The following is a 13,673-nucleotide window of genomic DNA, read 5'->3' as shown; positions in this document are numbered from 1 at the left end:
CATAGGTGAGGAGCATTCAGCTCCAAGAGCCTGGTTCTGAGCAGCGTCCTTTGCTAGCAAGTAAAAAAACGGTTCCGTCATTGTCTTGCTTTCCTCATGAGTGATGAGTCTCTAAACTAGCAGGTCTGCTGAAGTGTAGATCCAACAGTGCCTTTCCATTTCACAATAAGCTTCCTGAAAACAGCCCTGAAAAGTGGAAGACGACAGGAAACATGATCTGGTGTATTTTTATTTCGATGAAGCGAAACCACATTGACATCAAAAATTAGGTACGGGGAAACAGCTTGCTTTAACACAAACAAATGACCATAAACATTAAGCAATACCTCTAGGAGCAGACCTTTTGTTAACAATAATAATAAAAGAAATGAACTTTGTGCTATTCCACTTCATACGAATACATTAACAATATCAACTAAAAGAGAACTGCTAGTTAGTACATTTATTGTAAATACATTTAAGTAGAAAAGCATCCTTTTGTTGCACTAAGATTCAACACACCTAACTATAAGTCAAAACAAAACTAGAAAGATGGTTGCAAATGTTCAGTATGTTAAAGTATGCCATTTTGGAATATGGTGTAAAAATGTAAAAGATGCTGAAGCTAGAAAAATGTTTCCTAATGTGCTGCATAATTATTCACAAGAAATCAAACAACAATTGAACACATCCCTTATGACTGGGCTTCCTTTTTTCTGGCTTTCATCGTTCCGGTCAAAAGTGAGCTTCCTTTACATATACCCTTGAAGTAACATCTACTAATGAACTAATTCCGCAATTATATATAAGCATATACGAATTCACTCTCACTGGTTTCAGTGATACTTTCAGAACTGATTAGAGATGTTTACATTACTTTCCGATTCTATTTTTTTCCCCCAGAAACAATTGTTTATTCTCATGTTTAAGTTTTCCTTATATTTTAAGGTTATAATTTTTGTGGTTTTATCTCATTTACACCTTTTGTGTGTATGGGTTTCTGGGTTAAATAAATGTTTTAATATTACTTAAATGAATGTTAAGTAATATTAAAACTGTTGATTGACAATTGATGACAATTGGTACTTATGCATTTTCTTTAAAAAGTAAAAAAAAAAAAAAAAAATACAAACAGGTGCAAATCAAGGCTGAATATGCAAAAAAGAAAACTATGTATTTTAGCAATATAGCAAAAAGTTACACGCCACAATTTCTCTGAATATCCCTTTATTGGATTTTTGAAGATTACAATTAAATGTCAAAGTAAATGAATATAAAAATAACAATTACGTCCATTTGGCATTTGATTCTATTGTATATTTCTTTCATATTAATTGATTTAAAAAGATTAATTGTAAGAGTTTTTTAATTTCAGTTTAATAAACATTCCAGCAAAAAGTTAGCTGCTATTCTGATACTGGTAGAACATTTGATAATAGGCAAGAGTATTCTGGTAATGGTCAATAAACTGTGTAAGAGAACGACATGGGCTTGAGGAATTTGAAACAGGAAACAAAGAATTTGGTTGGGGGTTTGAGGTTGGAGATGGAATTGAAAGAGAATCCAAACTCCAAATGAGGATGGAAGCTGAAGTGGTGTTCAAGTTAGAACCACTTGTTGTGCTGGTAGGGCCAGTGTTGGTACCAGTGGTGGAGTGAGTAGTGCTGAGAGCACCAGAATTGGTGGCGGGCATGGTGCTGGGGGGGGCAGAAGTGGTTCCAGTGGTAGAGTTGGTAGTGATAGCAGGGCCAGTGGTGGTGGAGGTCATGGTGCTCTTAGCCTCTAAAGTCCTGCCAGTTTTGGAAGGTGTGGTGCTGGAAGGGCCAGAGGTGGTAGAGCGTTTGTTGCTGGGAGCCTCTGAGGTAGTGCCAGTGTTGGAATGTGTGGTGCTGAGAGGGCCAGAGGTGGTGCCAGCGTTATAGTGCGTATTCCTGGGATGGGCAGAAGTGGTGGAGAAAATGGTGCTAGGACGGCCAGAAGTGGTTCTAGTGGTAGAGTGAGTAGTTTTGGGAAAGCCAGAGGTGGTGCCACTGGTAGGGTGAGTAGTGCTGGGAGGGCCAGAGGTGGTGGAAGGCGTGGTGCTGGCAGCCTCTGAGGTAGTGTCAGTGTTGGAAGGTGTGGTGCTAGGAGCACCAGAATTGGTGGAGAGCATGTTGCTGGGAGGGCCAGAGATGGTTCCAGTGGCTGAGTGAGTAGTGCTGGGATCGCTAGACGGTGTGTCATTGGTAAAATTAGTAGTACTGAGAGAGGTAGAGGTGGTGGATGGCGTGGTGCTGACAGGGACAGTGTTGGTGCCAGTAGTATAGTGAGTTGTGCTGGGAGCACCAGAATTGGTGGCAGGCATGGTGCTGGGAGGACCAGAGGTGTTAGATGTAGGGTGAGTAGTGCTGGGAGGGCCAGACGTGATGTCAATAGTAGAGTTGGAAGGGATGGGAGGGCCAGAGGTGGTGGAGGGCATGGTGCTGGTACCCTCTAAAGTAGTACCACTGTTGGAAGGTGTGGTGCTGGGAGGCCCAGAAGTGGTAGAGTGTCGGTTGCTGGGAGCCTCTGAGGTAATACCAGTGTTGTAATGTGTGGTGCTGAGAGGGCCAGAGGTGGTGCCAGTGTGATAGTGAGTAGTGCTTGTTGTTGGATGAGAAGCATTTATAGCTTGAAAACCAGGTGTGTTACTATCATTGGATGGTGAGCTAAAAGGAAATGTTGCATTGTAAGTAGTAACAGACCCACTGAAAGAAACATTATGTGGATAAGATGCATTTACATCTACATTTACACCTAACTGATATCCAGGTATTCCTACTGGTAATCCACTTTCATTTCTGCCTACTACTCCATCTACTGCCAGTGTACTTCCAGCACCACCTACTCCCAAAATACTTAGAGAACCTCCTACTCGTAATGCACTTGCACCTCCCCCTATTGCTAATGCACTTGCTGCTATGATTGGAACCAGCACACTTCCAGCTCCATGAACTGCAAATTGACTTCCCTTCAGTATGTCTTTTAAAAGGTCTTTTAAATGGTTAACTGACTTTCCCTTTGGACTGACTTTATTTTGTTTATTAGTCCGTTTCTTTTTGTGTTTATCCTTATCTTGCTTCTTTTTTGTTGTGGCAGCCGTGGTTGTAGTGGAAGTTGTTGTTGTAGCACTAATGGGATGTTTTGTTGAAACTCTTGAAGTCTGGGCTTTGGTAGTAGGAAGAGTGCTGGTAAGGAAAGGGGTTGTTAGTCTTAAAGTAGTTAGTGTGTCTACAGATGTAGGTATGGATGTGGTACTAGGGTGGACAGTGAAAGAGGGGGAAGTGGCAGATGTGGTAGTAGGTGGGAAAGATGTTGCAGTAACAGGAAAAAATGTTGTTGTGAAGGGGCCAGATGTTGTAGTAAGAGGAAGTGACGTAGTTCTGACAGGGTCCAATGTGGTAGTGAAGCGGCCAGATGTGCTAGGTGGTCCAGATGTTGTAGTAAGAGGAAGCAATGAAGTTCTGACAGGGTCCGATGTGGAAGTGAAGTGGCCAGATGTGGTAGAAGTTGGTCCAGATCTTGTAGTAGGAGGAAAAGATGTGGTAGTGACAGGGTCTGATGTGGTAGTGAAGGAGCTAGATGTGGATAGCGAGTCAGATTGTGTGGTAAGAGGAACTGATGTAGTTTTGAAGAAACCAGATGTGGTAATAAGAGGCCACGATGTAGTTGGGATAGGGACTGGTGTAGTAGTGAAGCAGTCAGATGTGGTAGAAGTTGGTCTAGATCTTGTAGTGGGAGGAAGGGATGTGGTAGTGAAGCTTCCAGATGTTGTAGTAGGAGGAAGCGATGTAGTTGTGAAAGGGTCTGATGTGGTAGTGAAAGGGCCAGATATGGTAGAAGTTGGTCCAGATGTTGCTGTAGGAGGAAGAGATGTGGCAGTGAAGAGACCAGATGTGGTAGTAAGAGGTAATGTAGTAGTGCTGGGAGGGCCAGAGGTGGTGGAGGATGTGGTGCTGGCAGCCTTTGAGGTAGTGCCAGTGTTGGAATGTGTGGTGCTCGGTGGGCCAGAGGTGGTGCCAGTGTTATGGTGAGTAGTGCTGGGAGCACCAGAAGTGGTGGAGAGCACGGTGCTGGGAGGCCCAGAAGTGGTTTGAGTAGTAGAGCGAGTAGTTCTGTGAGAACCAGAGATGGTGCCAGTGGCTGAGTGAGTAGTGCTGGGAGCGCCAGAGGGGGTGTCAGTGGTAGAGTTAGTAGCGCTAGGTGCACCAGAAGTGGTAGAGGGCATGGTGCTGGGAAGGCCAGACGGGGTGGAGGACCTGGTGCTGGTAGGGCCAGTGTTGATGCCAGTGGTATAGTGAGTAGTGCTGGGAGCTCCAGAATTGGTCGCGGGCATGGTGCTTGGGGGGCCAGAGGTGGTTCCAGTGATAGAGTTGGTAGTGATAGCAGGGCCAGTGGTGGTGGAGGTCATGGTGCTCTTAGCTTCTAAAGTCCTGCCAGTTTTGGAAGGTGTGGTGCTGGAAGGGCCAGAGGTGGTAGAGCGTTTGTTGCTGGGAGCCTCTGAGGTAGTGTCAGTGTTGGAATGTGTGGTGCTGAGAGGGCCAGAGGTGGTGCCAGCGTTATAGTGAGTAGTGCTGGGAGGGCCAGAAGTGGTGGAGAAAATGGTGCTAGGAGGGCCAGAAATGATTGTAGTGGTAGAGTGAGTAGTTTTGGGAAAGCCAGAAGTGGTGCCACTGGTAGGGTGAGTAGTGCTGGGAGGGCCAGAGGTGGTGGAAGGCGTGGTGCTGGCAGCCTCTGAGGTAGCTCCAGTGTTGGAAGGTGTGGAGCTGGGAGGGCCAAAGATGGTGCCAGTGGTGTAGTGAGTTGTGCTAGGAGCACCTGAATTGGTGGAGAGCATGTTGCTGGGAGGGCCAGAGGTGGTTCCAGTGGCTGAGTAAGTAGTGCTGAGAGCGCCAGACGGTGTGTCAGCGGTAAAGTTAGTAGCGCTGGGAGCGGTAGAAGTGGTGGAGGGCATGGTGCTGACAGGGACAGTGCTGGTGCCGGTGGTATAGTGTGTAGTGCTTGGTGCACCAGAAGTGGTAGAGGGCATGGTGCTGGGCGGGCCAGATTTGGTGTCAGTGGTAGATTTGGAAGTGATGGGTGGGCCAGAGGTGGTGGAGGGCATTGTGCTTCTAGCCTCTAAAGTAGTGCCAGTTTTGAAAGGTGTGGTGCTGGAAGGGCCAGAGTTTGTAGAGCGTTTGTTGCTTGGAGCCTCTGTTGTAGTGCCAGTGTTATAGTGAGTAGTGCTGGGAGCACCAGAAGTGGTGGAGAGCATGGTTCTGGGAGAGCCAGAAGTGGTTCCAGTGGTAGAGTGAGTACTTTTGGGAGAACCAGAGGTGGTGCCACTGGTTGGGTGAGTAGTGTTGGGACGGATACTGGTGGTGGAGGGCATGGTGCGGGGAGCCTCGAAGGTAGCGCCAGTATTGGAATGTGTGGTGCTGGGAGGGCCAGAGGTGGTGCCAGTGGTATAGTGAGTTTTGCTGGGAGAAACAGAAGTTGTGGAGATCATGGTGCTGGGAGGGCCAGAGGTGGTTCCAGTGGCAGAGTGAGTAGTGCTGGGAGCAACAGAGGTGGTGTCAGCGGTAGAGTTAGTAGCGCTTGGAGTGGTAGAGGTGGTGGAGGGCGTCCTGCTGATAGGGCCAGTGTTGGTGCCAGAGTTATAGTAAGTTTTGTTGGGTGCACAAGAAGTGGTGGAGGGCATGGTACTGGGCGGGCCATAGGTGGTGGAGGGCATGGTGCTGGGAGTCTCAAATCTAGTGCCAGTTGCTGAAGGTGTGGTGCTGGGAGGATCATAAGTGGTTGTACTTGACATGGCTAGTGGGCAGTTGCAGTCTGAGGAAAGGTCTGAGTAAAGCTGACTTACAGTTGTATGAAGAGGACATTGTGTTTCAGGAAATGCTTCAACTCCCAGAGTTCTTTGGAGTGCTTTCAAGTTCTGTGTCTGCAAATATTTTGGCCCATCACCTGTGTTTTTGCCCCAGTGTGCACTTGCCAGCCATTTCTTTTTTCTGTGACTGTAGCAGCAAAATGCCGACCAGAGTACTGAAGGAATATTGATCTTTTTGTTCAGGACATTTCTGCTGCTGGGCTTTGCTCCTATCACCACAAAGCCTTCTATATTGCCATTATTGTTAATGTAATATTCATTCAACACACATTTGATGCATATCTCCATATTCTTCCAGCTTCCCTGGTTGAAGTTGTCTGTTTGTGGAACAATGTTAGTCAGGGTGAAAGTAGAGCTTTTTTCACTTTCAGTAGATCCATATGAGCTTGGAAATAAATGTCCTCTGTCAAACCCTTGTGTGTTTTTATAATCATCGTTCCCGGCCTGATTTTTCAAAGTAATATTCTTTGCTACTCTCATGTTGTCATTGTTTTCAAGCTGTAAAAATAAAAAGGGTACATTAGTGATTTATGCCTCGTTGCTGTAACTTGTGGTAACAGAGTGTAAATACAATAAAATGACATCTTAATATAAAACTTTATTTAGAAATTGTTATTCAGTTATTTACAAAGTATAAAAATATGTCAAAACCTTGTTATGTATGAATCTATTAGTGATGGAAATTCCATCCTTTTCAAAGATTAGTCTCTTTGCCCAGCTCCCTTGGAAGAGCTGTCTCTTACAGGTCCCAAATTGCTCTTCATGGTATACCATGGTATGGCATGCCATGGTATACCTGCAAAAGGAGCGGCTCAGGTTTTTTGTTAACCCCACTCTGATGGATGTTTTAATTTAATAAATTCTTTTTCAGCACATGATTTGTAATTTACTCAGTGTGCAAACAATGCTCAATATTAAAGTGTCATGGAAAACACACTAGTAAAGCGCTATACAAATACAGGCCATTTATTACTGATACCTGTGGTTCAATCATCCAAATGCTGTTTGGTCTCTTGCCTCCCCTTCCTCTGTACTTTGCTGCAGAAAACACTGGAATCTTGTTGTGGGTGTCGTAGAGTGTCACAAATGTTCTGATGTCATTAAAAGTTTGGCAGATCAGTTTGTATCTGTTCTGGTCCAGGATCTTCCCTCCCTCCAGAATTCCTGGGATTCTTGGTGGAGTTTTCTGAAGAAAAAACTCATTACATTCTTCCACTGATGTCACCACTTTAGTTTCAGTAGGAATGATGGACACAAGGAGGAGAACAGCAAGGGGCAGAAGGTGATCAACCTTCCTAAATATCATTTTCAAGCTCTCTGTCAGAAGACAAGAGAAGAAATAAAGAATTACATTACATCTACTCTGATTTCCTTGATTCCATGCCATACATACCAGACAGAAGTTTGGACACATCTTTTCATTAAATGTTATTTCTTTATTTTTACAACTTTCTACATTGTAAATACATACTGAAGACATCAGCTATATGAAGCAAGATATATTGAATTAAGTAGCAAAGAAAAAATATCTCTAAATATGTCTTATATTTAGACTCCTCAAAGTAGCCACCATTTGCTTTGTTGACAGTGCTGCAAACACTTGGCCTTCTCTCAATGAGCTTCATGATGTAGTCACCTGAAATGGTTTTCACTTCACAGGTGTGCCTTGTCCGGGGTCATTTGAGGAATTTCTTGCCTTCTTAATGGGATTGGGATCTTCAGTTGTGTTTTGCAGAAGTTAGGTTGGTACGCAGCTGACAGCCCTATTTGACAACTGTTAGAATTCATATTATGGCAAGAACCATCAGATAAGTAAAGAGAAATAACAGCCCGTCATTACTTTAAGAACTGAAGGTAGTTCAGTCCAGAAAACTGCTAAAACTTTGAATGTGTGGCCTCCACGATCATCTGAGCTAAACCCAGTCGAGATGGTTTGGGATGAGATGGACCGCAGAGTGAAGGCAAAAGGACCAACAAGTGCTCAGCATCCCTGGGAACTCCTACAAGGCTGTTGGAAAACCATTTCAAGTGACTACCTCATAAAGCTCATCAAAAGAATGCCAAGAGTGTGCAAAGCAATGGGGGGCTATTTATATATATATACATATATATGTATATGTATAAATATATATACATATGTTAAAATAAAGGATGTTCACATTAAAAATGACCAAAATTTCAAATGTATTAAAAATTACTTTGTCAACTCAAATTTAGCTTTAGAAAGTGCTTAATGATAGAGTCAAAGCATGCCATTTGTTTTGGAAGCCTTTTGTAAATGCAAAAAAAACATGAACGCTGTTCTGTTTTGTCATTTCTCAAAATTTATCAGCACTCAAATTCCAAATACAAAAATAAAAACAAAAGAAATTCTTACTGTCTTCCGTCTCCTGAAAACCAGCTAGTCAGTAAGGCACAAGATTGTTGTCATTAAATATAAACTGACCCCAATGAGGAAGTTTAATTTTTGCATCCAATAGATCGTCAATGTTGATTTGCGCAGCATATTTCTCAGTAGCCACGTTCAGACTGACTGTAGGTTTCATTTGATCTCTTTTTATAATACAAAATGTATTTATTATGTTATTTTATTAATTAAGATGTAATTTCATATTAACCATAAATCATTGATAAGGTATCAATTCATGAAACTTCAGCTAAAAATTATTACGGCACATTTTTAAAAATGTATTTTTTAATTAGCATCAAACTATATAAAAGAGAGAGAGGACTGGCCTTCTAATGAATACACTTAGCAAAGTACAATTTATGGGCTCCTGATTATGATGAGCTTCATTTCTTGGTAAAATATATATATAATGCAGCTCGAGGTCATACTATATTAAGTATGGGCTTGAGCTGTAGACTTCAGAATCCACTTGAACTTTGACTGTGTGAGCTGAAGGATTGAGATGATCCTTAAGCATTTAGTTTAACATGATGAGCAGCATTTAAAATGTAAAGACATTATAGACAGAGATATAAAAATGAAACCTCAGTTGTTCTAAACTTGAATACAGTAAATATTTTAATGAAGTTAGCAAATTCTCTTTTAAATGTGATCTTTTAAACCTTAAACTGTCATTGTCACTGTGTTCCTCAGCGGGACTTACGTCTTTAACACTTGTCTAATATTGATGTGTCTGTTGGATTCACTGCATTTTGGAGTTTTTAAATCAATTCAATCATAAACTGAGTACTCTGTGATTTTCTGTCCATTTTGGACACATACATTTCAGCTCTTTGTGTTGCTGATGGTTCCAGAACAGAGTTTAAATCAGGGAACATCTCATAGTCTTTACTGCAGAGGCCTAGTTTTCAGTCTGCCCCCAAGCAGTTTCTGTCATTTTTCTTCACTCTCGATCCTGTCTGTACTTATCCAATCAAGGCAAAATAGTTCTTAAAACATTCTCTCTATAATTTTTCGAATCGTCTTTCTTTTAAAATGACTGAGGTTCTCTGGGCAGATAATATTTTTTGCTATCTTAACTGATAAGGAGCCACACAAGGAAAGTTACTGATTGTTACACCACACCCTCGGTTTGCACCTGGGAGTGTGACAAACTGTAGAGCAGTTCCTGTAAGACAAAGGGTGAAATGTGCAGGAATGTGGGAGCAAAGAGATGTAGGAATTTCAAGTGAAACAATGTTGTGTGAAAAAAGTAGCAGTAGGAGTCATTGAAAATGTTTTGATTTAATTGTTCAAAGAAATCTGAGGTTTAAATAGTGATAAATTGTGAATTTTTTCTTGTAGTTAACATTTTAAACAGGTTCAGCAGACCTGAGGACTACACAAGGGTTAATGTCTGAATTTCTGAAAAGCAGATTTCAAAGAAACCTGTTATTCCTCTTTCACACTGACAGTTTTAAAGTTTCATAAAGAAAACAAATATCTCGGCTGAAACAAAAAACAAGTTCCAACAGGAATGTGTGTGGATAGAGATGTGTATTTACATGATTTACACAAACCTCACATTTATGGTTAAAATGGCATCAATAAATAAAGAATAACAAAGTTTCCTTTTATGCATGACAGTCTTATACTCTGGTTTAGAGACTGTGAGTGCCAGACCCTTCTGCTTTTCTCTCGTTTGTTTCTCAGAAGTAAGATTGTTCCCTTCAAATATAAACTGACCCTAAGGAGGAAGTTTTAGTTTTGTGGATAACAATGTGTTGAAATGGATTTCCTCGATGCATTTTATGCAGTTTTACATGCTTTGTTCCCCAAATTAAGGCTGACTGCTGCTTTTATTTTTAAACCTTCTTCAATTGTCAGTTTGGCCGGTGGTCATAGGTTCTGTCCAATAATATGATGCGAGACTGGAGTAAAATACATCCATGGATTGGCACTTTATTATAGAAGGAGCATGATAACAGCACAAAACACTCACTACAACTAAACAAAATGGCTTCCTTTTATACTCTACCTTTTCAGGTGAGCATCCGGAAAAGTCCAAGTATGGGGGTTAACTAATCAAAATGAAAACATAACCCTCCACACAAACAAACATACAATTACATTAAAGCACATCACAACATATACATATTTCCAACACGTACTATAAACAAACCAATAACATAAGCTTCACCCATTATTATATAAATTAAAAACCCTCTTTATCCATACTCCCTAACCTGGCACACTGGTCTGCTCCAAGAGCTCTTAAACAGGTGATTGAGCCGCTTTCAATCTTTTGCTCCACATCCTGCAAGAAGCAACCAGGACAGGTGAGTACCTTTATAAGTTCACATTTCACATAGATTTAGGTTATTGACAAATGATTAACTCTAAGCAGCTCTAACTTTGGCTCTTCCCCGACACAGGTAGGATGGCCAGTCCCACTGTCTCTTCACCGTTACAAGCTGTCAATTCTAATCGTATGTCAAATAACCTAATAAAGAATTCATAAGAACTAATGTGTTTTTCTTTATTATACTAATTTAAATTCCCAATTCAACAATTAATCTCTAACAGTACCAACCAGGTAATGGAACCCCTGGTCTCCATTACATTTCCTCCCCCTTCTCCTTAAACTACTGTATTTCAATCTTCATACACACGTGAAAGACAGTCTGCAACACAGTTAGATTTCCTTGGACGATACTGCACTGTGAAATCATAAGGTTGCAATGACAGATACCATCTTGCAACACGCATGTTGGTCTCCTTCATCTTGTGCAGCCACTGAAGGGCACGGTGGTCTGTCTCCAGGGTGAAATGTCTGCCTAGAAGATAGTACCTCAGTGACTCCACTGCCCACTTCATAGCAAGACACTCCTTTTCCACGGTGGAGTATCTAGACTCTGTCCTGAAGCTTTCTGCTGAGGAAAACGACCGGGCGCCTCACTCCCTCCACCTCCTGCAGCAGCACAGCTCCTATGCCTACTCCAGAAGCATCTGTCTGCAGTGTGAAAGGCTGAGTGAAATCCGGGCTGTGTAGAACAGAATCACTCGTGATGGCTGACTTAAGGTCAATGAAAGCTCTGTCACAGTCTTTTGTCCACTTGACCTTATTCGGTGCCGATGCTTTTGTCAAATCCGTGAGAGGTGCTGCCCTCTCTGCAAAGTGGGGGATGAATTTACTGTACCAGCCCACTAAACCTATAAATGCCCGCACCTTCTTCTTTGTTTTAGGGACTGGATATGCATGGATTGCCTCCATTTTCCCCACCTGAGGCTTCACCTGTCCATGTCCAACCACATATCCAAGGTACTCCACCTGCATCTATGCGATCTTACACTTGTGAGGATTGATAGTAAGACCAGCAGACTTGATTAGCTTTAGAACACGTCGCAGGTGAGCCACATACTGCTCCCAGGTCTGACTAAATATCACAACATCATCTAGGTATGCTGCAGCAAAGTCTGACACATCCCTCAAGACCTGGTCCATCAACCGCTGAAACGTAGCTGGCGCCCCTTGGAGACCAAACGGCATCACCCTGAACTGAAACAGCCCAAACGAGGTTTTGAAGGCCGTCAGTTCCTTTGCCTCTGGAGCTAGGGCCACCTGCCAGTAGCCTTTGCTTAGGTCAAGAGTGGTAATGAACTTACTTCTCCCCACCCTTTCCAAGAGCTCATCAATGCGAGGCATTGGATAGGGGTCAAACTTTGAGACAGAGTTGAGATATCTCAAGTTAATGCAAAACCTCAATGTGCCATCCTTTTTCGGGACCAGAACAATTGGGCTGCACCATTCACTCGCTCATGTTTCAATTATGCCAAGTGACAACATTAGGTCGATTTCTTTCTTCAGCTGTGGCACCAGGCGTTCAGGAATCCTGTAGAATTTTCTACGCGGTGGAGCATTATCCCTCAGATGGACTTTATGTTGTACCAGTTTTGTAAAACCAGGTTTTTCCTGGAAAAAATTTGGATCCAGAAGAGCCCTTAAATCTCCCTGCTGGGAGGGCTTAAGATGGATCAGTGACACTAAACTTGGCCCTGATTTGCCTGTGGGAAAAAATTGTTCTCCCTCTTCTTCGTCCTTGACTACCCGAACAAGACAATGCTGTTTTACCTGCTGCATGGACTGCATTGGTAGTTGCTGCTGCTGCTGCTGGTGTGTGATGGGCTGCTGCTGCTGCTGCTGCTGCGTGAATTCTTTTAACAAGTTAATATGGAAGACCTGATGTTTCTTCCTCCTGTCAGGCATGTACAGCTCATAGTTAACATTGCTGAGACGTTTTGTAATTTTGTAGGGGCCTTGCCACCTGGCTAGCAGTTTGCTGTCTGTCGTAGGAAGCAACAGCAACACCTGCTGTTCTGGTTGGAACGTCCTTTCCCTGGCCTTCTTATCATACCAGGTTTTCTGCTTGTTTTGAGCCACTTTCATGTTTTGCTGTGCCAGCATTGACATTTGTTCTAGTCTCTCTCTCTCATTTTCAACACATAAGCTATTACATTATCTCCATCAGGCTCTGGATTCTCCCATTGTTCTTTCAGCAGGTCGAGTGGACCTCTCACCTGACGGCCATAAAGCAGTTCAAATGGTGAAAATCCTGTAGAGGCCTGTGGCACTTCGCGATAGGCAAACAACAAGTAAGGCAGCCACTGATCCCAGTCTGAGCCAGTCTCTGTTACAAATTTGCGCAGCATGTTCTTTAGTGCCTGGTTAAAACGCTCCACCAGTCCATCTGACTGGGGGTGGTTTTAATACCTTTTATGCCAAGTAATCTATATACCTGCTGTAGAAATTTAGACTGGAAATTTGTGCCACAGTCTGTCAGGACCTCGATAGCTATACCTACTCTAGAAAACAACTGCAAGAGACAATTGGCAACCTGTCTCGCTTTCGCTGATCTTAGGGGGAAAGCTTCAGGATAACGAGTGGCATAATCACAAATGACCAAGATGTAACGATTACCTGATGAGCTTCTTTCAAGGGGCCCCACTACATCCATTCCTATTCTTTCGAAAGGTGTATGACAGGCAATGGCTGAAGATGGGCACGGGCCACTCCTTTATTTAGGGTGAACTGACATATCTGACACGACTTACAAAACTGCTGTAATTCAGTGTACATGCCAGGCCACACGAAACGGCTTGCAATCCTATGTAGAGATTTGTGAAAACCAAGATGGCCTGCCCAAGGTACAGAATGACCAAGTTCCATGACTTTGTGTCTTGGTGCCTGTGGTAATGCTATGGCTTCAGTCTTGCCTTTACACTCATAAAGGACACATTTTCTCAGCACATAGGTTGCATCTGCCAACACATCTACTTTCCCTTGCACCTGTCCATCAACCTCAGACACCTTATCAAACCAGGATTTTAATGATGGATCTGCCTGCTGAAGTGAAGAGATAT

General features: G+C 42.9%; 1 protein-coding gene across 1 annotated transcript; it reads right to left on the bottom strand.

Moving 5' to 3' along the window:
• Positions 1-1,200: 1,200 nt before the first annotated feature.
• LOC112845526 (mucin-5AC-like) lies at positions 1,201-7,208 on the bottom strand. Its single transcript, XM_025904937.1, has 2 exons — positions 6,843-7,208; positions 1,201-6,361 (listed from the first exon to the last, which is right to left on the bottom strand). Exons 1-2 carry the CDS (start codon positions 7,167-7,169, stop codon positions 1,379-1,381), a joined length of 5,310 nt encoding a protein of 1,769 aa, XP_025760722.1. The 5' UTR covers positions 7,170-7,208; the 3' UTR covers positions 1,201-1,378.
• Positions 7,209-13,673: the final 6,465 nt, after the last annotated feature.

This window comes from Oreochromis niloticus, linkage group LG3 (assembly GCF_001858045.2).
Source record: "Oreochromis niloticus isolate F11D_XX linkage group LG3, O_niloticus_UMD_NMBU, whole genome shotgun sequence".
In the NCBI taxonomy this organism is placed as follows: domain Eukaryota; kingdom Metazoa; phylum Chordata; class Actinopteri; order Cichliformes; family Cichlidae; genus Oreochromis; species Oreochromis niloticus.
Note: the sequence above shows the minus strand (reverse complement) of the source record. Positions and strands in the feature narration are given on the sequence as shown.

Coding starts and splice junctions, on each gene's coding strand:
- LOC112845526 (XM_025904937.1), bottom strand. CDS start 7,169: ATGATATTTAGGAAGGTTGATCACCTTCTGCCCCTTGCTGTTCTCCTC. Junction 6,362..6,842: donor TTTGGATGATTGAACCACAG/GTATCAGTAATA, acceptor TTATTTTTACAG/CTTGAAAACAATGACAACAT.